At 47.5% G+C, this 23,207-nt stretch overlaps 2 protein-coding genes and 1 long non-coding RNA gene across 4 annotated transcripts; all 3 read left to right on the top strand.

Moving 5' to 3' along the window:
* The first annotated feature begins 1,128 nt into the window (after positions 1-1,128).
* Positions 1,129-10,815, top strand: alx3 (ALX homeobox 3). 2 transcript variants are annotated; one of them, XM_076026433.1, is made up of 6 exons: positions 1,129-1,570; positions 3,325-3,613; positions 5,731-6,046; positions 9,316-9,584; positions 9,739-9,861; positions 10,038-10,815. In XM_076026433.1, exons 2-6 carry the CDS (start codon positions 3,503-3,505, stop codon positions 10,383-10,385), a joined length of 1,167 nt encoding a protein of 388 aa, XP_075882548.1. In that variant the 5' UTR covers positions 1,129-1,570; positions 3,325-3,502; the 3' UTR covers positions 10,386-10,815. The 2 variants fall into 2 exon arrangements, with proteins under 2 accessions (XP_075882548.1, XP_075882547.1); XM_076026432.1 differs by having other exon boundaries at positions 5,635-6,046.
* A 2,481-nt stretch (positions 10,816-13,296) lies between these two features.
* rbm15 (RNA binding motif protein 15) lies at positions 13,297-16,650 on the top strand. Its single transcript, XM_076026431.1, has one exon. It carries the CDS (start codon positions 13,469-13,471, stop codon positions 16,037-16,039), a length of 2,571 nt encoding a protein of 856 aa, XP_075882546.1. The 5' UTR covers positions 13,297-13,468; the 3' UTR covers positions 16,040-16,650.
* A 26-nt stretch (positions 16,651-16,676) lies between these two features.
* Positions 16,677-20,669, top strand: LOC142888273 (uncharacterized). The gene is made up of 2 exons (XR_012926672.1): positions 16,677-18,711; positions 18,786-20,669. It is a non-coding gene; the product is annotated as an uncharacterized LOC142888273 (long non-coding RNA).
* Positions 20,670-23,207: the final 2,538 nt, after the last annotated feature.

Raw genomic sequence — 23,207 nt, 5'->3', positions numbered from 1 at the left:
CGGCGTGTGATACCGTTAAAGGTCCTGGACTATACGAAACTCACTCTCGCGGCGTTTCTCTAATAACAATACGCTGTTTCTGTTCCGACAGCAAAACGCCTCAGGAAAGGGAAAATTCCGCCCTGTGTTTCTTATCCTGGCTTCACTTTTTGGAAAATGGCTCTCGAACTGCTTTTTTCCCCAAAGCCACTGATAATTGCACTAAATGCATGAGACTTATGTCTGAGTACGATATAAAGAATTTATGCAATAGCTAGAATGAACTGTCTTGGTGTTTTTTATGCTTAAATATAACTGTGTTATTTATGTATTTTAAATATCTTGTTACATATTATTGTGCCATAGATGTGACATTCTGTTTTCGTTGTGCTTGCATAGTGATTTTAATTTGTTTTATTCAATTTATTCAATTATAAAAGTTCAGGTAATTGGTTCATTGTGACACCACATGGTTAGTGACAACACCAGCAGCCAGGTGTTGGTGAAGGCGCTGCCCTCTGACTCCACAGTTTCTGTTTCCTCGCAAAGATGTGGACGGTACGACAAAACAACAGCAAATAGAGTGAAGTGGACTTTTGCGTGTGTGTGCGTGTGTTTGTGTGTGTGTGTGTGTGTATATGTATGTGTGTGTGTGTGTGTGAGTGAGAGAAGAAAGAGAGAGAGAGAGAGAGGGTGTAAACAGGGGGCTAAATATGCTGCTGCGCTGGATCATCATTAATCGTGTGAGGCTATAAAGGAATAATATGGTGCTTTTAAAGGTTCAGTGCCTGGTATTCAATCCTGATGACAACGCATTTTGTATTTAGGGCACTGTCAGCCGGGCTTCCTTAAATACCCTAATACTACTACTAAAAATGGCACCGCAAGATGGCAGCTAACTACTGTCGGATCAAGACCCTTGCTTTGAGAACCAATCTAAGGGTAGGAAAACCAAATTACTTTTATTAATGTATATATGTGCAGTATGTTAAGCTTTTACCAATATAAAAATCTTAAATCAAGCCAAATTTTACACACTGGACCTTTAAAGCCTATGTAGTATAAATATGTATTTTTAAAATAACAAACATTTTTCCCTAATTGCTTGCTTCTTTCCAGGCCCCTGCACATGATGCGCATGCAGGACGCTGAGTGTGTGTGTGTGTGTGTGTGTGTGTGTGTGTGTGTGTGTGTGTGTGTGTGTGTGTGTGTGTGTGTGTGTGTGTGTGTGTGTGTGTCTTGCAGCCAGGATGTCAGGTGGATCAGGCTGTCCCCAGGCCCAGCAGACTGACACCAGGCTGGGAGGATGTCAGGGTGGAAGTGACTCGGCAGCCCCGGGCTTGTCAGGGCACAGGGTCACCTTTATCCCGGCCCGCCGTCTGTGTCCCCAGCCCCGACAGGCCTGTGTGGCTGCGGTGCTGGGTGAGGAGGGGAGCGAGGGGGGGGAGGGGCGGGATGGGGGTTAGATCTGTGACTCCCGACAGGTTGAAGTGATTTCCTGTGCAGGGTCATGCCCAGGACAGGCTGCGTGCGGGGACGAGGATTGAGGACGACGGGGCCGAGCGGCGAGGAGTCCTGACGGCCTGCGAGCGTGAGTTGTTGCCGCCTTCTCCCGTTTCCCACCATGCACCGCTCCTTTCGTTTGATAACCGTAGATAGAATTTACGCCTGTCTCTGTCGGAGGCAGGATTTTGGTGTCAGACGTTTAATTAAATGTATTTTATAGAGCAGGAGCAGCTTTGTTTTGTTTTAGATTGGCAGAGATGTTGCTTCCTATTTAAACTGTGTAGTTGGATATTTATTTGCTCAACGGTCTTTTAGCAAACCCAGTAACAGAATCTTGTTTTTTTTTATGAGCTCCAGTAGAGAATAAAATAACTGATCATCCACAGATCCCCCAAAGAACAGTGGTATGTAGCCCTCTGTTTGCAGCCTCCACTTGGTTTTTAGCCTCCTGCTAAAACTGACGATCTTGTGGGATTTTCTACACGGTTATCAGGGACCAAAAACAAGGTGGCCTGAGGGGGTGGAGCCGACACCTGGCTGCAGGTGTTTTCACTAACCTGTGAGATGGATCAGTGCCCTTTGTGACATCACAAAGAGCTGAACTTGTCGAGAGTGTGCTCTGTGTGCTTTAGTTCGACTGACAGGATGGAGTTTTTTTTAGAATGCTGAGGTCGGTTTTGCCTAATATCCTGATACACAAGGTATAAAAGGGGAAAAGCTAAGTTTTTTAAATACTAAGACTAATATTGCGATATTTTATATATCTATATATATAATTTTTTTTTTTCAAATTATCTGGGAGAGCTTTCAGTTCCCCTTTGCTTCCCTTTGTGACATCACAGGTTTGATTTTTAGGAGCGAAAAAGTAATGCGAGCTAAAGAAGCCAGGGATGGATTTGGCTCATTTCTGATGAGTCACTGACAGGGTTGAGACTCAAGATTATTGTCAAATAACGCCGTTAACGCCACTTTAAATCAGCTGCACTCTGCACTTCAGGCGCGGCCTCGGCCAGGATGCTCCTCGCCGCTCTTACTCGTTGCCACGCCAGCCGTTCTTTGGCGCTGGGTTTGGCACAAACGCCGTTTACCTGCAGCTGCTCCGAGATCACAGCGCGGACATTCTTCCTCCTTGCCCGCATTTCTGGAATGCATTTACTCAGCTGGCTCTGTGAATCTGGAGAGCGCTCTGCCGCCCGCCCCAGGCCACAGAGGACATGCTTGTCACGAGATTTAAGGAGCACAAACTCTGCGCGTGCATCTCGAGAGAGAGAGAGAGAGAGAGAAAGAGAGAGAGAGAGAGAGAGAGAAAAAAGAAAGAAAAAAAAAACCTCCACCCCAGCCCTAAGAATTATGAGGTTTCCAGCTAGACAGTTTGATAGATGCCGGCAGGCTGAAGTTTACGGGGGACAGAGACACTTTGGTTTAAAGACAGAGAGAGAGAGAGAGAGAGAGAGAGAAAAAGAGGCACTGTGGTTGTGAGTTACATTACAGAGTGGTATGTCTCTCTCTGTCTGTCTTTTTTTATCCAGCCCACACGCTCCACTGACTCAAACATGTTAATCTAAGTCATGTTACTCATAAATGTCATTAGGCCTCATATCTGAGGTCACTAATCATTTTAACGTCGGCGGAGCTCCTCTTTCCACGCGGGCTGCCACGTACGTCCCTGCAATTTGTTTTTCAGGGATTTTCGGGGGGAGGGGGGGGTGACCTGGGATTTTCACGTTCCCTCTACCCGTGTGCGCGCACGTCAAGACGTCTGTCGCGCTTGTCTGAAAAAAATCAAATTACGGTTCCCACGTTGGTTTGTTGATAATGATTTTCAGACACTTTTGCCAGTTTTCTGCAGGCCGACCCTCGTCGGAGTCGTCAGTCCGTAGGCACCCTCTCCCCACCGCCCCCTCCGCCCCGAAAGTCCTCCTTACACTCGGAGCTGTTGCGTCCAGCGCAGACACTTTGATATCACGGGGGCCTCAAAATGGATTCAAATGAGGCTTGTGTGGCCTCGCGGGCCTAAATGGACCCCTTGTTTACGCACTTGTCCGTCAGCTGGGCTGCAGCAAGCGGCCTCGGGTATCCGCAGAGATGGCGAGATGTCCTCAAGCCTCCGCCGCCGCGTCTCAGCCTGGTAAGTGCACCGCTGTTTAGATAAAGTTTGTCTAAAACCTGAGATCGCGTGTCAGTATCAAGAGGCTTTTATCTGGCCGCCGAGTCTGACATGTGGCAGAGTGTTCGGTCTGTTTTAATTTGCCTGCTGGAGGGAGACACACACACACACACACACACACACACACACACACACACACACACACACATATGGAATAAAATGTGTCTAAGTTTGTGTGCAACTGAGAAAACGTATGACACAGCTGCCTTGAAGTTCAGATATTTGCTTTCATTGCCTGCTGTCACAACAATTGGATTGAATATTTAATGCATTGATCGTGGCTGCAGGCTGGCTTCTCTCCGCATTCTGACTGGTTTGATTTGTTGTTTCCAGTATTTGCACAGGACATTTGGAACCACAGGAAATCAGCATCAGCTTAGACTCGAACAAATGGAATGCCGCGGTGAATTAGTGCGCGCGAATAGGTGATGTACGCTGAAAAAAAAAAGAAGAAAAAAAAAAAAAGATTTCGCGCAGTTGATCTGTCTAATCTACTTTGGGTTTGTTTCGGCCGACCGGATGATTTTTTTTTTTTTTTTTTTCAAGATGATGCCGTTGAAAAAAAAACAAAAAAACAAAAACGAGCCGAAATACCGCCCCTGGTTCTTAATTATAACAGGAACAGACCGAGGACAGAAATGATTCCGCGGCCGCTAAATTAGGAGAGTGCGACTCGTTCCTGCGGCTTTGTTTAATTTTAATTAAAGAGGTTAGAAACATATTAATGCGCGCGGGCTTTGCAACTCAGCCGACCACTGCTGCATGGGGCCTAAAACCGGAAATACGAGGCGGGGAAAAATAATTTGGAGAGGAACGACACCGACGGAAAAATAATTATTACAAATTAGATCTCTGGCTTAAACTAATGTGACAAAGTCGGTATAAGTAGTGATTGTCACTCGCGAATTTGGCGTCTTGCTTGCGTCCGTATTTTTTCAGAATTATTAAATCATTTTATAGGTTATCAGTTTAGTTTTTGCGTCTTAATATCCAGCTTTCTATCATAATAATAGTAATAATGATTATTATTATTATTATTATTATTATTATTATTATTATTATTATTATTATTATTTAAATATTTGTCACAATAAAGTGTCGGCTTTGTCGCTGGGCCTGTTTGTTGTTCTGACGCGAAGAAACGGGTTTTTTCCCTCTCATTTTGGTGATCTAAAACTGATACACTGTGAAGTGATGGAATTGAATTATTTCAAATTAAAATTGTAGTTTTTTGCAGATTTCTTTTTTATTTTTAATGCATATCTGTAAAAGATCCAGTCCAATCATGTCCGACTGCGTCAATGAAATTACAGCAAGTGAAATTTAACGCGATCGATCTGAGGCGCGGTGAAAGTCGGATAACATCGAGTTAAGTCAAATCAAAACGAGCTTCATTGCAAATATTAGAGGGGTTGTCTCTGCGGCCTTTGGTGAGCGGATGTATATTTTCTCAGTCACTTTGCGGCGCTGCCCGCGTCTCCTTGTCCTGCTTCATTTGGCGATTAGGGGCCGTAACAGGATGTGAAATAGGAATTAAATTGATAATTGGAGGGACAGAAACCACATGTGATTGATCTTTGTCGCGGATTATATCAGACTCCGGGATCCTGTAGCAAACATCACATCACAGCACATTACACACACACACACACACACACACACACACACACACACACACACACACACACACAGTGAGAGAGTGAGAGTGAGAGAGAGAGAGAGAGAGAGAGAGAGAGAGAGAGAGAGAGAGAGAGAGAGAGAAATGTTGGGGTGGGTGTCTCTCTCTATCTCTCTCTCTCTCACACACACACACACACACACACACACACACACACACACACACACACACACACACACACACACACACGAGTTACTATCCCGGTTTCACGGGTCTTTGTTTCTGATCTGTTAAATCCCACCCACTTGACATGAACACGGCAGCGGGGAAAAAAAGGCTCTCATTCGGTCCCCTTCGCCCTCAGCGCCCGGTCGTCACCGCCGCCGCCGCCGCCGCCGTCACCGCCACCCGGAGCCGCAGCGCCATGGACACGGACACTTGTCTGCCCTTCTCCTCGCAGAGCAGCAGCAGGAGGACTCCGGAGAACTCGCCCCGGTTGGAGCACGGACCCGCGGGCTCCTTCCTGCCGTGCGACGAGCTCCAGAAGCCGCCTCATCTGGCGCCTCCTCTCCCCCAGCGCCTCGGCCTGCGCGGGGATCTTTACGCAGCGGCCATGGGGAGGTTCGGGGAGACGGCGGCGGACTTCAGCCACGGTGCCGCCCCGGTCAACCCGCCCGGCTCTCCGTCCAAACACAAGTTCTTGGATAGTATCAGCCAGGAGCAGAAGTCGGCGTCGATGAGCGGCAAGCCGGTGTTTTATGACGGCAACTCCGAGGGTGAGTCGGTGCTCGAGAAGAAGCGCACGAGCGATGCGTAAAAAGGCGCAAAGGGGTTCGATTTGTCACGGTTTACAACTTATTTTCCAGTGCAAAGAAAAAACAACTGCAAAAAAAAAAAGAAGACTGCAAAAGCAAAGACTTTTGTTCCGTTTTGACAAGTTTTTAAAACGACCATGAAGCTTCTTTGCGTACTGGAAAAATGCTTTTGGGGGGGAAAAAAATATTTGGCCCAATCTATTTAAATTATTATTACGTTGCGTATTTTAGACACATTTTACTAGCTACATAAATGGAATTGGCCTCTGTAAAAGAAAAAGTCAGCAGGTTTTCTCTGGCTGCGCAAAGACTGATGTAAAGCGGGAAAGGTTAAAGGTCAGTCTGGCAGCAAGTCGCATGTCATGGGGCCATTAATCAGTCGTCAGTATTGCAGTTAAACTCTTAGTTGAACCTTGCTTTTTTTTCAACCTTGTTGTTAGACTGTCTGATGTGCTTGCTTGAGTCTTCGCTTGTTCTCGTGTGAAAGTTTATCCTACATGTAACATAAGAAAAAAATCAGAGCTGAATTAATGTTGCGTGCAGCATGCTTGCAACAGGTTTCAGACATTTCAATCTCATGAGTGTTCATCTGAAGAAAAATAGTGTGTGTGTGTGTGTGTGTGTGTGTGTGTGTGTGTGTGTGTGTGTGTGTGTGTATGTGTGTGTGTGTGCGTGTGTGTTGAAGCCCGGGCCTGAGGAAATGATGCAGCTCCTCTGCTCTATTTATTGGTGTTGATGATTCTGTAGAGCAACAGAGGATATGAAAGATGAGGAGGTCTTTGTGATATCAGTCTCCAGAAAAATATGCAGCAGCCTCATTCATGTTCCTGCCAAAGGCAATAGACAGCCAATGGCATTCTTTCCCCATTAGTTCTGATAGCGATATCAGCTCACAGCTGGATGGACGTCCGATTGGTGTCCTTCTAAATCAAGGCAGTTTCACACACACGCAGTGTAAATTTATTATATTTGGTGCCTAACTAGCCTCACTGGGCTCCTCAGGAAGAACGGATACTAACGGACACAGTGTATGTGCTTATTGTCTACGACGTCGACTTCTTTCAACCATGTTTTGTCTACAGAAGGAGAAAAGTTTGTTGATGGAAGGGAAAGGCCAACGCGTTCAAACCCCGCCTTTACCTTCAAACACTTTGAAGATTTTTGTCTTGTTGCCGTGCATTTTTTCAAATTTAACCATGTGCAATTTTGCAACATAGAATTTTAGACATTTTTTTAAATTAATAGTTGGAAAATTCTTTCTTAATTGTAATACAAATCCTCCTTGAAGAGCTGAAGGTATATTTGAAACTAAAGTGGGTCAGTGTGGATCTGTTTTTTTGGATTTGCTTATTGGGAGGTGCCCATTAATGCTAGAATGGCCTTGTAATATTGACTTATAATATTGTACTCATTGGTATTAATTATAGTTTGGATGAAATGCAAAATTTTAAGATGAGCCATATCATTATATGCCGGACGCACTTTAAACTAGGCCTTTTTATCAACTTTTCTTTTTTCTTGTATGGAAGGTTGCAAATGTAGTTTTTCCATTAACAAAATCAAAAAGCATTTGGAGAGCTATTATATACTCACATATTTTAAATTAAATATTTGAAATATAGTTTTTAATTTAAAAAAGCAGACATTTGATATGCATTTAAGGGATTGGGGAAAAAAAAACAATGGAAAAGTCTGGACGAGGAGCGGCTGAAATTTGTAGCAGCGCTGTTTGGGAGTATGTGGAACAGCTCTGCTGCTCCCTGCGTGATACTCCAGGCAACACGCTTTTTAATTTATCTTCTATTTGCTTTTTCCCCTGCATTTCACGTACAGTGGAGCTCCAGTTACACGGCGGCGGGGGCAGAGCGGATGTGGATGTTTGACAGCGTAAAAGCTTCACAATGTCCTGTGGCAGCCTGCGATCTTGACAGACATTATTTTCAGCCGGGCCTGCGGTGCGAGACGGCATCTAATGGACACGGGAAAATTAATGCTGCAGTGAAAAATGCTCTTAGTTTTTTTTGGGGCCCCATATTGAATTAGGAAAATAGAGAAGTATAGCGTCTGTGTGCGGGGAGTGACTTCCTGGAGATAGATGAGGAGAGAGTCTTTTTTCTTTTCTTCATATATATATGTATAGATATGTGTGTTATTGTTGTTTTGTAGTTCAGGGTTGGACATGATGAATGCTGACAAGAGGATCAGGAATCAAAGGAAGAACTTTTCCCATGCAGCAGGAAAAAGAAATGCTCACAATTAAGTGAAGACGACTCAAAGTTTATTATTCTTCCCCAACAAGCCTGTGCTTTATTGCCAGTCATGAGTTCAGCTGCTCGCTTGTTTTCGCAAAGGTGACTCTTCTATGCACGCGTGTAAGCTGAAACAAGACAAAATTTTGTTTTCACTTGTTGCCTTGTAGGTTTAATTAAAGCCAGCCACAGAGAGTTCCCTTCAGTATACTGTGATTGCCTGAAATCATCCATTTAAAACCTTGTTCAGCTAAATTAGTGCTGTGTGTGGCTTCTCTCAGCCGTCCCACCCTTGAGCTCTGATGGATTTTAGGTCTGAGAGAAGATGACAAGAGATGCAGGATGCAAAACCCTGTTTTTTCCGTTTGTTTTGTCCAATTTCTTTTTGCCTTGTCAAAGTTGACAATTTTCTTTTCTTACAAAATGGCAAACATTGTATTTGCAGACACATTGTATTGGGTATATTGCTCATATTGGTACTGCTGTAGCTTAGTTTTATTCTAAAGTGTTTGTCAGCAAAAGTCTTTCTGTTTTTACACCCAATTTATTTGTGATTTCATCAGAATCTTAGGCGGTGCTTATGTTTGTGTAACAAGAGGAAAACATTTTTTATTTTATATTTCAATCTAAACAAATAATCCGACGCAAAACAGTTTGGATTCTTCTTACTTAAGCAAACAAGTTAAACAGACTCAACACAATATTCGCTGCAGGACTCAACTTGTAAAAATCTCAACCGATTAAATAAAATGGTTATTTCTTAAAAATATATTCAATTATGGATGGAAACTTGGAATAAAATTTCCTCCATAAAAACAAAACCTAATTCCATCTAATGGTAATAAATGAAAACAGATTACAATTGTTAAAATATATATCAAATAATATTATTTACAGTTAATTCCTGTTTATTTTTAAAATATGATGCCTGTCTAATAAAAAAAAAAAAGTAATAAATACATGTGTGTGTGTGTCACCCAGAGAAAGGACCTCAGAAGACGATGGGCTATCCAGGCATCAGCTCGGACTGCTGCAGCAAACTCAAGGAGTCCGGCGGTGGCTTGCACGCCGACTCCATCGCCGACTCCATTGACCTGTCGGGCAAAAACAAGAAGCGGCGCAATCGCACCACGTTCAGCACCTTCCAGCTGGAGGAGCTGGAGAAGGTCTTCCAGAAGACACACTACCCCGACGTCTATGCCCGGGAGCAGCTGGCCCTGAGGACCGAGCTCACAGAGGCTCGCGTTCAGGTGCGTATCCTGGCTGCAGACCCAGGATCAACTCATGATTTTTAAGCTTGGAATTACTCTCACAAATCGTCATCTCGTGACATGACTGTTTGTGACTAATGCGACTAATATACTGCATATATGTATATTCCCCCCCCCCCCCCTTTTTTTAAAGGTCTGGTTCCAGAATCGTAGAGCCAAGTGGCGAAAGCGGGAGCGCTACGGGAAGATCCAAGATGTTCGGAACCATTTCGCTACTTACGATATCTCTCTTCTCCCTCGACATGACACATACCAGGTGGGTCACTGGGTAAACTGTCAAAATCAAGTGACAAGTTTGTTGTTTAGTTTTATTTATTTAAATTGCAATTCTACATTCGCTGAAATTTCATGTTGGTGTAATCTGGGGAGCAAATTTCCCTCCAAAGTCTTTCTAAGCCTAAACGGGCCTATCCAAAACTCCTCACTGTGCAGATGCAGGGCAACCTGTGGCCGGGAGCGGCCTCGGGAGGCGGCGGAGGCTCGGGCACGGGCTGCGTCTTGGGAGCCGACTCCATCCCTCCGTCCTGCATGAGTCCGTACCCCCACTCCCACGGGAACCTGCAGGGCTTCATGGGAATGCCGCCGTCCTCGGGACATCCGCACCACCACCATCCTCCGCACCATCCGGGCATCAACGGCCTCTACTCGCTCCACGGCTTCCCAGGGGGCCTCGGCTCTCACTCCATCGAGGGCCCCGAGGCTGAATACAAGCCCACGGGCCTGGTGGCTCTGCGCATGAAAGCCAAAGAGCCGGGCAGCATCCTCTCCTGGCCTACATGACCACTGCGCTGCCAGCTTTCCATTATGCACTGACTGAGCCAATGCATATAACATTCCTGACCCATCGACAGTCCCAGGTGTACGCACCCGACTTCAAGTATGACTCAGATATTTCCTCTAAACATTTATATAAGCCAGTGTGGAGACTTTTTTTTCAATCCAATGGAGAAACCAAAGAAAAAAAATCAAAAAAGAAAAACATTGGAAAGGCATTTCATGAACATTTAAGGGCTCGCTGAGCCTCTTGCACGAAAAACCCAGCATATTTAAAGGACCTATTGCCTGCAGTTGTAGTTTACTATCATGTTGCTGAGAACAAAGAGGAAAACTTATTTAAGCATGAAAAAAAAAATCCCCATTTTCATATTAATCATTTGTTTTTGTCTTTTTGCTTTTATATTGTTATTAGTAATAAAGGACTCCACCTAAAGCATTTGAATTATTTACCTCATTTTTTTTGGGGGGGGGGGGGGGGAAGGAGGGAGTGGGCGACGATTGTCGATTGCCGCGACTCAAGGTGGAAATGTGGCTGTAAGGCGAGATGTCTGCCGGGCTGCGGTCGCTGCAAACACAAAAGATTCCTACATGTGCCAAAAGTCGGCTTCAGATGGATTGGGGTCCGCGCACAGGGAGCCCCATACATGCACGTCGAGCTTGGCCGGCCTTCAAGTGGCCTTCAGGTGGCACCTCATGCATCAGAAGCAAAGGGCAGCTTTATTAATGGAAAGCTCACTGAGCGACCACAATTCACTATTGATGATGAAGAGCCTCCTGCAGGAACGGCAGTGTTCACGGCGAAGCAGCCGCTTTCTCCTTCACATCTGGCTTTAGTAGCGCAGCCCGACCAGACCCGGGCACTGACTTACAACTACGGCGGGACGCACCGTGGTCACAGTGGCCCCGAGCGTCCTTTCTAGAATAAGTTATGATCGTCATCCACCTGCTTCCTGCGTTTATTTATGAATGCGCTATGTGTTCGCATGTTTCCCAGAGGGACGAAAAAAAATTACAGGAATATAACGCGGTGGAATTCCCGCACTAGTGTCTTCTTCATGAATGCATTACAAATAGTTGTTTTCTGGAAGTCTTACTTGTTGTACTTTCCCCCCATAACAATTTACTCCATTGCCAAGGAAACACTGCGCCGCATGGTACGTCCCATCTGGGCTAAATAACTTAATACCAGCGCAGGTCTGTCAGATGTGCAAACATTTCAGTCTGTGTCACATTAAGAGTGCAACTCAAACACAGAGGGGAAAATAAAGAGTTCCTCCGGTAAGCTCTCTCGAGCTCAACATGCTCCCCGGGAGTGTCCGCGGCTTACGGCGGCTCTTCTTCTGCTTACCCCCATTTAAGTCGAGCCGGGGCCTGTTTAGCCGCCATTCCCAAAGTCTGTACCGGGCTTTTGCGCGAGCCACTAACATGTGGTTCTAATAGAAGAATGCACAAACCCATCAGAAACACTTTCCACACCCACAGCCTCAAATTCCAGCCAGGCCCTGGGAGATGGCGGCCCGTACTGTGGTTACATAGCCCCCCTCTGATTAAATCCCAGATTAAGTGGAGGAGATAAGAGGAGCCATCGGTGTAGGGACTGAGGTGATTGGCCATCCCCAGGAAAGCTGATGAATCTACAAATGGCAAAACCCTGCTCAGTATTTTTGTTTGGATAGCTAGGTCGGGCGGATTCATTTTATACGATAATGAATGATGTAGCTAATTTTACCCGCTAACACTCAGTTAAGTACATCAGTTAAGGTAAAATTTCCAAAAAGACCCAAATATCTTCTGTCACAACAAACATTTTGAAAATCCAAATCATGCTTAAGGGAGGCAATGTGCCTTTTGATGTGCGTTGATGTAATATACAAGCCTCGGTGATTGATAATCAGGCAGCACGAGTTGTTCATTTAGCGTCACACTGCATTCCAGGTCACTGGGTGCAGATTATTTTGGCCCTCATGTGCAGCTAATGTGACAAAACTCATCCCCACTGTTTGAAGTAGTCTAACAGAATTAACGTGTCCCACTGAGCCAAGCGGTGCAACGTCTAGTCAAACTGCAGGGCAAGTCAAGGTCACCACAGACTGTCTGGCTGCCTGCGCACATTTATCAGCAGACCTTCATCAGGTAATGTTTGCAGCAGAACAGAGTCTTTCTGTCTGCAATTTGCAGTACAGTTGCCAACAAACATTAGACACATTTACAAATGCAAATACAAACAAATACAAACGGTCGTGGCACCCTTGCACTATAAATTAGGTGCTCTGTTAGATCCTAGAAACGCGTCTCAGATGTAGAAAGAAAAATCTTCCAGTTGATAATGACAAGTCAAGACCGTGTTTCTTCTGGCTTCTCACTTTATCCAAAATAAAACCTCATGGAAAAGATGGTGCTTGAAAGTAACCCAGCTTAGACACAATACGTCCCTGTCCTCCGACCAGGGCCATCAATGAAGTCACCTATTAAATTAAGCTGCTTGCATTTTGCTGTGTTTATTTATTTTATTTTACAAAAAGTGCTGTAATTGTTTAGCCTGCACTTAAAACAAAACTCAAATTCAATTTGGGAGGCTGTGGTTTGACCTGCTGGGCGAATACTGCCATCCAGTGGTTTTTTCTGTTGACTCCTACCACAAGTTCCTCCTCGCTGCAGTCGTTTGTGTACGTCTCGATAAACTCTGCGTCTATCTTTAACGTCATAAAAATAGTCCCAGGAAGGCTAGCTTGAAATCCATAGTTTGTGCATATAGTCATTTTCACAAAACCATGAAGGCTTGTGTGTCCGCCCACATACACAAAATGGGGGTGGAAATGCACACGTACCGTCTCAATGTAAATATGTCAGCGGGATGATTGACGTGTGCTTTACAAATTTCCACCCACTTTTTAGCCAATGGGAGACGAGGGGGTGGGCCTTAGGATTTATCTTTACAAAATGGCGACTGTTGTTGTTTCAGCGCAGGGTCACTGAGAAAAAAAATCTTGCTTTTTTTTTCTTTCCGCCCAACTCGTTTTCTGCAACCGACTGCAGGAGAGGACTGTCGAAAAGAAGCCGCGAGTATCGGCTTCGTGCGGACTGAAATGAAAGGTAAAGAGCGGTCGCCGATCAAGAAACGCTCCCGGGCCCTGGATGATATTCGAGACAGGGGAGGATGCCACCCGACCAGCAAGAAAATGGGGGCTCTGTCCGTCTCCGGCGGCAGCAATAATGGGAACAGCTCGACGAAAGCGGACGGCGGCTCCACCAGGAGGAGCCTGCTGGGCGAGAAACGAGAGCGGGACTTCGACGGCCACGGCCGCGCCGGAAACAACCACGGCTTGCCCGGCGCCGGCGGCTCGGTGGGCAAAACCCACAGCCTGAGCCTGACGCTGGACTTAGCCGCGCCGAGGACGGCGCTGCGCGGGGAGCAGCGCGTCCAGCCGCCGGGCGCCGAGAGTGAGTACAAGACGCTGAAAATCAGCGACCTGGGCACGCAGCTGAGCGAGGAGGAGATCGAGGACGGACTCTTCCACGAGTTCAAGAAATTCGGCGATGTGAGCGTCAAGATGAGCCGCAGCAACGACGAGCGCATCGCCTTCGTCAATTTCCGTAAGCCCGAGGACGCCCGCGCGGCCAAGCACGCGCGCGGACGCCTGGTGCTCTACGACCGGCCGCTGAAGATCGAGGCGGTGTACGTGAACCGCAGGAGGAGCCGCTCGCCGGTCGAGAGGGACCTGTACGCCGCGGCCCAGAGCCACAGGCACCTCCAGAGACCACTGTCGCCCACCGGCCTCGGCTACAGGGACTACAGGCTGCAGCAGCTGGCTCTCGGGCGGCTCCCTCCGCCGCCGCCGCCGCCGCCTCCGCTGCCCAGAGAGCTGGAACGGGACCGGGAGTTCGCGCTGTTCGAGGCTCGAACGCGGCCCGCTTTCATCGCGGAACGCGCTGCTTTTCGCGAGGAGGATTTTATCTCGCCGGAGGACGACCAGCGGGCCAACAGGACGTTGTTTCTGGGCAACCTGGACATAACGGTGACCGAGGCGGACCTGAGGAGGGCCTTCGACCGGTTCGGGGTCATAACGGAAGTGGACATCAAGCGGCCCACACGGGGACAGGTCAGCACGTATGGGTTTCTGAAATTCGAGAACCTGGACATGGCTCACCGCGCCAAGCTCAGCATGTCCGGCAAGGTGGTGGGTCGCAACCCCATCAAGATCGGCTACGGGAAGGCCACCCCCACCACGCGCCTGTGGGTGGGTGGTCTCGGACCCTGGGTGCCTTTGGCCGCCCTGGCCAGAGAGTTCGATCGCTTTGGCACCATCAGGACCATTGACTACAGGAAGGGAGACACGTGGGCCTACATCCAGTACGAGAGTTTGGACGCGGCTCAGGCGGCGTGCACGCACATGAGGGGCTTCCCACTGGGGGGCCCCGAGAGGAGACTGCGCGTGGACTTTGCCGACGCCGAGCACCGCTACCAGCAGCAGTTCCTGCAGCCTCTGCCCATCCCGCCCTTCGACATGGTGCCGGAATCCTTTGTCCACCGTGCCGCGCCCGAGCCCCTGCGGGTCAGGGAGCGGACTCCACCGCCCCTCCACTTCCGGGAGCGGGAGCTGTTCCCCGGTGCCGAGTGGCCCAACCCGGCCATCCGCGACAGGGTGCGCGCCTCGCCCTTCGAGCCGCTGGAGCACCTGGAGCGCGAGCGGCGGACTCGTGAGTCCTGGTCGTTGGAGCGCGAGCTCCAGGGCAGGGAGCCCGCACGCAAGCGCCGCCTGCTGGAGGACGGCCGCCACTTGGACCACTCGCCGGACGCCACCGAGAGGACAGTGCGGCGCCGGCGGGCCTCGCCGGACGCCAGTCCCGGAGGCAGCAGCCGAGACGGGGGCCGCTTCAGCGACTCGGAGCGGCCCCTGCGGGGCGAGCGGCCCTCCCCGGCGCGAGAGCACCACGGTGGCGGCGTAGAAAGGAGCGGCGGCGCCGAGCGCAGACTCAAGAGCCAGGCTGCGGCCGACAAGGGACCCCTGAGCGGCAACGTCTCGGCCGAACGCAAGCGCAAAGCGGACGGAGGCGGCGGCAAGGGCCCGGCCAAGAGGGAGCGGTCTGACAGCAGCTCCAAGGCCGGCCAGGCGCTGAAGCCCGACGGCGGCAAGCTGGCGCTGGCCTGGCAGGGCATGCTGCTGCTCAAGAACAGCAACTTCCCGGCCAACATGCACCTGCTGGAGGGCGACCACGGCGTGGCCAGCGACCTGCTCGCCGACGGATCGACGGGGAGGCAGGTGGGCGAGCTCAAGATCACCCAGCGCCTCCGCCTGGACCAGCCCAAGCTGGACGAGGTCTCCCGCCGCATCAAGGTGGCAGGCCCCGGCGGCTACGCCATCCTGCTGGCCGTCCCCGGCACCACCGAGGACCCGGCTTCGTCGTCGTCTGCGTCCGACCCGGCGGCCTCCACGCAGCGGCCACTCCGCAACCTGGTGTCCTACCTCAACCAAAAGCAGGCGGCCGGGGTCATCAGCCTGCCTGTGGGGGGCAGCAGAGATAAAGACAACACGGGGGTCCTTCACGCTTTCCCCCCCTGTGATTTCTCGCAGCAGTTCCTGGATTCCTCGGCTAAGGCGCTCGCTAAAAGCGAGGAGGACTACCTGGTCATGATTGTGGTTCGCGGAGCCTCTTGAGAAGTGAGAGAGAGGGGGGGAAAAAAGTCAGAACACACTAAAATTCAGATGGTGTTAAAAAAAAAAAAACAACCCTGCTGTATGTCAGTAACTATTGCATGCTGTGTGTTCTGCATTATGGGGTACACTTGAGTGTATGTTGCTATGTAATCCACTAAAAAGACAAACAGTGCCCTATCTCAAGCGTTGAAATGACTTCTAACAGGTGTTTGTGTTGCTGTCCAGGTCACAGGGCTGCAGGTGATCAGTCAGAGAGAGAGAGAAAAAAAAGACAAAACCACAAAACACGTGGCGTATTTATTAAAAAAAAAAAAAAAAAAATCAGCACAGGGAAACAAGTTCAGCAAAATTTAAAGTTTAAACCTGCCACCAATTCTGTTACAATCGAGAGTTTAAAGACAAAATAAGACCTAGTCTGAAATACTTACAGTGTTAAAGCCTCATCAGTCTGACACGATGCTCACAAAAGCTAAGTTCTGTCTGGTCAATGAGCTACTTGGCTGTTTTGCTCGTTACTGTCGTCGTGTTGGCGGTCAAAACTGACCTTTCAATAATGTTTAAACGTGAGGGCTCAGAGAAATGACCTCCCAGAGCTTTCAGTCTGCGCAGTCGTATCCTTCTCCCACTGAGTCTTAACCCGGAGGCAAATGAGGTCAAGTGTGGTTCTTTCATTTTGAAGAACTCTGGTGAAGTTCAGGTTGCCGATGTTGGTTCTGCGGTCACAAAGAATCCTCGCTCCATGTTTGAAGGACACGTGTTGCAGAGTTCTTCCTTCAGCACACCACACTCGGTTCACCAGAGGTTTTACTCCTCTTTTTTTTCTCCCCACCCAATCTCTCTCTCGGATGTCTGGCCTTCCCCAGCTAACCGCCTCCATGGCAACGGTGCGTTTGGTGAACAAACTTTGTTGTGCCGAAGATAGAACTGCGCAAACGTGCTTTTATTTTGACATGCCGTATTTTACTTCCCTCCCACCCCCAAAATTTGTGCACTGTTGTTTTGTTTTGTTTTTTAAAGCTACAAAATGTGTCCGTGCACGGTTTATAGATTTGATTTTTCGCTCACGTTCCTAAATGTTGCAACATCGGACTGCAAGATAGGAGATCAAATTTGGCTGGACAAAAACAAACAGGAAAAAAAAGCCCTACGTAGTTGTGTGGAATGCTAAATACTAACAGATGTGAGTCTTTGGACCAGAGAACAGCGCGTAGCATAGCCGAGCAAGTACTAACATGTTTTTTTTTTATTTGTTTTTTTCCTCTTTTTTTTTCATAATTTTTTTTTTTGCTTTGTGCATCCCTACCTTTAGACATGGTTGTGTAATGTGATCTATGAAAGTCTACAGTAGTCCTGGATAAAGACCAATTAGCGTTTTGTGTTGTTTCATTTATTGCTCTGAAACCAGTAAGTCCTCCAAGTAACTATAATATCCAGTATCGGTGAACTGTCAGTATAAAGTAACAAAAAAAAACCTGTTTGTGTCATTTTAAAGTAGTAAAGACACTTAACCGGTCGTTATTATTACTACTTTTAATTTAAAGCTTAAATGTCAGAATTGGAGAACATGCTACTAATGCCTGCCATCATGGTCCTAAGACCTTTCCTTTTTTTGTCATTTTTTTTAATTTTTAATTTTTTTTAATTTTATTTTGACAATGTATTATTTGTCATGCAGCAGACACCAACCACCCCGAGTTGTGTTTTTGCTGAATTTGCGTGTTGGAAACATAAAAAAAAAAAAATAACTGTGTGTCAGATCTTGTCGAACCTGTGATCACCACCACACCCGTTTCCACGTCGGACTTCTGAGGAGAGCCGAGAAACACCCAGCAAGCGGCGACGGCGGCGAGCCGGGTCTTTGCGAGTCCTCGCTTGAAACGAGGCCGCTTTTAAGTTGTGTGTCCCGTCTGCACCTGTGATGACTTCTGTTTGAAATGGGGGGAGAGAGAGAGAGAAAAAAACGACAAAAAGTTGAGATCAATGTACACGTTGATGTCGAGAGGGGAAGGAGAAAAAAAAAAACCCTCCCGTAGTGCCCCCGAGCAAAGCTGTTGACGTACCTGCGAGTGCTGGTGGGCACTAAATGTGACCGATTCTCAATAAATTGTTCATTTGAAGGGAAACTTCTGTTTCTTCGATGGAGGTGAATTGAAGAAACGCGCTGGCTGCCTTGTTGTGTTTGGAAAACGGAGTTTGTCTCTCGAGAAGGGAGACAGTGTGCAGTTTGTGTAGCGCCACCGAGGAGAGACGCCCCCGCCTGGCCCGACCCGGCCTGGCCTGGCCCGGCCCGGCCCGGCCCGGCCCGGCTCGGCCCCGACCCCTCCCACTCGAGGCTGTGTGAGGATCGCTGTTTGCTTGGCAGGCTGCTTTTTTTCCTCCTCCTGAGAAGTTGGTGCACCTGTTGAAGTTGCACCGCTCAACCTTCCTGCTGCTGCTCCGGGAACGGAGGAGCCTCCGCCTGCCAAGCCCCCCGTCCACCAACATTGTTGGGGATGGGGGAAGGAGGCAGCTGGCAGAGGTGGAGATGGGGGTGCTGGAAGAGATGGGCGGCGGGCTCTGGAGGGGAAGGAGTGGGCGGAGCCAGTGGCAGAAGAAGCGAGGAGCGATTGCCGTGGAGGAGGAGGAGGAGCAGGTGCAGGTGGTCCGCCCTTCATCTGTGGGTGGTGTTGATGGTGGGTTGGGGGGGGTTGCGGGTTTGACGCCGCTGAGCCGAGCCGAGCCGACCGTTGTGCGTGGCTCTGCCCAGGTACGGTTGGTTTTGACTGAGCGAAGAGGATGGGCCCGCACGGCCGCCAGGAATACCGCTTGCTTCCCGCCTTTGTGCTCTTCCTTTGACTGAACCCGCTCCGAAGTGGAGGAGGCGACGACCCTGCGACCTGCCGGCTCTCCCGTCGCCACACTTGAGGCCCGAACGCAGCCAGTTGTTTCCCAGCCAACCCCCTTTTTCTCGACCCCCGGCGGAAGGAAGGAGGGACCGGCCGCCCCGAGGACCCCCGGCTGCTCCCACACTCTTGAAAAGTCTTCTCGGAGACGCGTCTGCTTAAGGTTTAACCGCACGCTCTGTCCTTAATCCAGCCGAGAGGGAGCGTGGCCACAGAGAATGGTCGCCATCTCGAGGACCGCAGAGCTCACGGTGTCCACGACAGGCCCTTAATCACACACAGCAGCCCTGCCAGGAGCGCTGAGGTGTGAGAGGTGTAGAGAAACCAGCGGCAGCAGCAGCAGCAGGGTGAGTAGAGGAGAGCAGAGCTGCGTGCCAGGTCTGTATCGCTGGCACCGGCAGCGGCCGCAGCAGCAGCCGTGGCGGTAAGTATCAGGTGTCCAAACACATACATGAGAAATGACAGGACGTAGTTCATGTGCCCTCCCCTTAACCTCCAGCCGGCTAGTGTGGCTCAGGAGTAACACAAGTTGTCGAGCAGCAGCAGGTACATAGACATAGACAACGTAGAGTGGCTTTCCCAGACGTTTGGCAACCTTCGCCCGAAGCACAAGGCAGCTAAACTGGCAGCGGTAGACTGAAGTTTATCATTCAAATCAGGGCGCGCGATCACTTAATTTAAAAATGATGATACTAATAAACTAGGACAGGGCTGACATGAGCTGATAAAAGCTGGAGCCAGTTTTCTTATATTCAGTCGTGCTGTAAAGATTAAAAAGCCTCCTGATGTTTGCTGTAATGAATCCTGCAATATAGATTTTTTTTTTTTCTTCAGGTAATTTCTCATACAAGAGTGAAGCCTTACGAGACAATGTGTAACCTACATAATTATAATTTTCTAAAAAGCCTCAGGGAGCGTTCACTTTGCACACTAATGGCAGTAGGACAAAGGTGACGACCCCCAGACAATAAGAACGACCCATCATGGAGGCTCAGTGTGTCCCAGGAAGCCAGATGAGGTGCAGGCTGCGCACATGCACACCTGTCGGTGCCCGACAAACACCAGCGGCCGCTCGAACCGCAGCAGCGGATGACTCTGGCACCTACTGCCAGACGAGTGAAGCCGCGTGAGGAGCAGGACTTCATAGGTCACGAGCACTTCAGCAGCAGCAGTGCTGCACTGCAAAGTCTGAGATGATGGGCTTTACATTTTATTTTGGATTTCAAATACATGAGATACTTTTGGGCAGTTCATCAGTCTGGAGGAAGGGGTGCACAAGGGCCGGGTTGTGTCACCTCACTGGAATGAACTGTGTAGACTGTGGAGACGAGGGATAAAAAGTTTAGAAATTCTCATCAAGTGAGGAACAGTTTTCAGAAGATGGGACATTTAGACTCTAGTCTCTAATTTGCAGATCCTATGTTTACTATGTAAGGTAGTTTATAGTGCGGACGCCATCAGGTTAAGGCCAAACTGAATCATTTCAGCTGCATGACATCTTCATTTTGGAATTTGTATTTTGTTTTTTTTGCAGAATCCGGCCAGGTGAGTGTCTCCGCCTGTGTCCAGCAGAACCAGCAGAACCAGGTTTCATCCGACGTGCTGTGAGTAAAACCTTCTCCTTTTTGCTTGGTAAACTAATGAAACACTTTTGCTTTCTACCTGACTGTAAACGCTAAATGTTACTTTCTAACAAGCTGTATCCTTGTCAGTGTTGGTGAACATTAAAATAAATCTGCTGAAAAATACTCAACCCTGTGTGACATGAGTCTGTGCCTCTGACTGCATTTGTTGCAGCTGTTCGTGCACCACAGTCTAATTCACTGCAAAGAGTTACATGCCAGTTTATTGCAGCTGACTCCGCACCGTTACAAGGCATATGGTTATGTAAATTTGTGTGTCCTCTGCACAACTGTGGCAACTTATTTTGTTGTTTTGTATAATCTCAACTAGTGGGAGCATGTAGATGTTGAACCATAGTATGTCGTATGGTACAAAAGAAAATACCTTACATCAGCCTGAATATCACTAAAAATTACCATCCTGTCATAGGACGGAGCAGTAGAATGCAAAATCTCAACATGTCTGAAAATTGAAAAAAAGCAACATACTATGATATTTTTTATTTTCTGGGCAAAAAAAACAAAACACTCATCAGCCTGAAACTGACCATCTGATCATAGTTTAGCATAAGACAAAGTGGTAGAATGTAAAATCTCAACAAAAATGAAAAAAAAAAAGACATGCTGTTTTTTTTCTGAGATAAAACTATTCCAAAAAGCCCAAAACTCATTGAAATGACTGTTCTATTATAGCAGCCTGAGACGTGGTAGAGTGGCAGAATGCGAAATCTCAGGCAACAACAACAACAACAAAAACAAAACCCTGACATGCTGTAGTATGTTGGGTTTTTTTTTTTTTTTCTTGGACCAACGGCTAACGTGGACCAGAGGTACAACACTTGTCTGTGTGTGTGTGTGTGTGTTTGGGTGAGTCTAAATCAAACAAAAATCAAAACAAACAAACCTTAAGCCAACAAAACAACCAAAACTAGCGTCTAAACATTATATCACCTAATTATTTAAGTAGATTCAGGAACCAATGAGTATTATAGCCACACCCACCTTTAATAGTTCACCACTCAAATTTCAATTATAAAATGAACAGAGATGACTGCTAAGTAATGGCTTTGAATGAAGGACGGTGAAAGAGCACAAAAACTCAACATGTCTGAAACTTGCTGAAAATAAATCACACTATACACTTGTGGTTCTTTTAATTTTTCTTAATTTATTTTTGTCTGGAAGATCTTAAGTAAACTCAAACCGAAGAAGACGCAGCATTTCACTTATTTAGAATTTCTTCATTCTATATCTGCTGATGTGTCATTGGCTGAATTCCCCCTGACTGTGATTTGAATTCACAAAAGTGAGTACAAGTGAGGACATGATGAGCTACAGTAGAGCGTCCCATTAGGATAAAGTCTGAATTAATATTTCTTTTGCAGGATCTGACCAGGTGAGTGTCTCTGTCCATGTGCTATAAGTAAAACCTCCTCCTTTTTTTTTTATTTATTAATAAAGTAATGAAATGGGCGACACGGTGGCGCAGTGGTTAGCAAGAAGGTCGTGGGTTCAATTCCGGGGCCCGGGCCTGGGACCTTTCTGTGTGGAGTTTGCATGTTCTCCCTGTGTCTGCGTGGCTTCTCTCGAGGTTCTCCGGCTTCCTCCCACAGTCCAAAAATGACTGTCAATTGAAAATTCTAAATTGTCCGTAGGTGTGCATGTGAGTGTGAATGGTTGTTTGTCTCTATGTGGCCCTGCGATGAACTGGCGACTTGTCCAGGGTGTCACCCTGCCTTCGCCCTAAGACAGCTGGGATAGGCTCCAGCAGACCCCCGTTACCCTGAATAGGAATAAGCGGGTATAGAAGATGAATGAATGAATGAAACGTTTCTCCTTTTTCCCTGATTGTAAACAGTAAATGTTAATTTTAAACTCTATCGTTGTCAGTGTTGTTGAACGTTTTCTTAAATCTGCTGAAAAATGCACAACCATTTGTGATATGAACCTGTGCACTTGATTGCATTTCAATCTGTGTGAGTGGGAGCCGTTCGTGCACTGCCGTCTAATTCACTGCAAAGGCGACAAAGCGACGAGACTGAGTCACATGCCAGTTTATTACAGCTGACTGCGCACCGTTACAAGGCATAAAAATGATCTCATCATCGCTTGGAACAAAGGTTCTATGATTGGTGAAGCAACATTTCCTCAATCAGATGCAAATTCTAAGAGTCCAGAGTCGACACAAACCAGCGCGTTGGCGATAAATGCATTTAGACTGGAAACAAACAAACGGGTAATAAACTCCCCGACATACAAAGACAGAGTTTCTTCTGAATGCTGTTTGAGATGTTTCCAAAGGAGCATACAAATTATTTGAATACATTTGTCAAACATACAGTAAACAATAAAAAAAAAAAAAAATTCAGATTACTAAAAGGTAAAATGAACCCAACCAAAACAACAACAATAACAACCAAATCTACTATTAAAGCGTCAAATAACAGATTTCTTATGGCACAAAACCCTCGGTGGTCCTGATCATGAGAGCGTTGCGGCGCTGAATGCAACTCGTGAGCCCAAAGAGCTTTGGTGCATGACTGTCGTTATTGAAAACAATACAAAGAGCCTCGCTCAGTATTGTGAAAGTGAGCTGAGGGGGAATAATTTGCTGCTAATTGAGACGGCATTCTTCTGGTAGGAGCGCTCGCCTGCCACAAGGGG

The sequence above is a fragment of the Nelusetta ayraudi genome, unplaced genomic scaffold (genome assembly GCF_046127955.1).
Source record: "Nelusetta ayraudi isolate G7.1 ecotype Tasmania unplaced genomic scaffold, CSIRO-AGI_Nayr_v1 ptg000019l, whole genome shotgun sequence".
NCBI classification, from domain to species: domain Eukaryota; kingdom Metazoa; phylum Chordata; class Actinopteri; order Tetraodontiformes; family Monacanthidae; genus Nelusetta; species Nelusetta ayraudi.
Note: the sequence above shows the minus strand (reverse complement) of the source record. Positions and strands in the feature narration are given on the sequence as shown.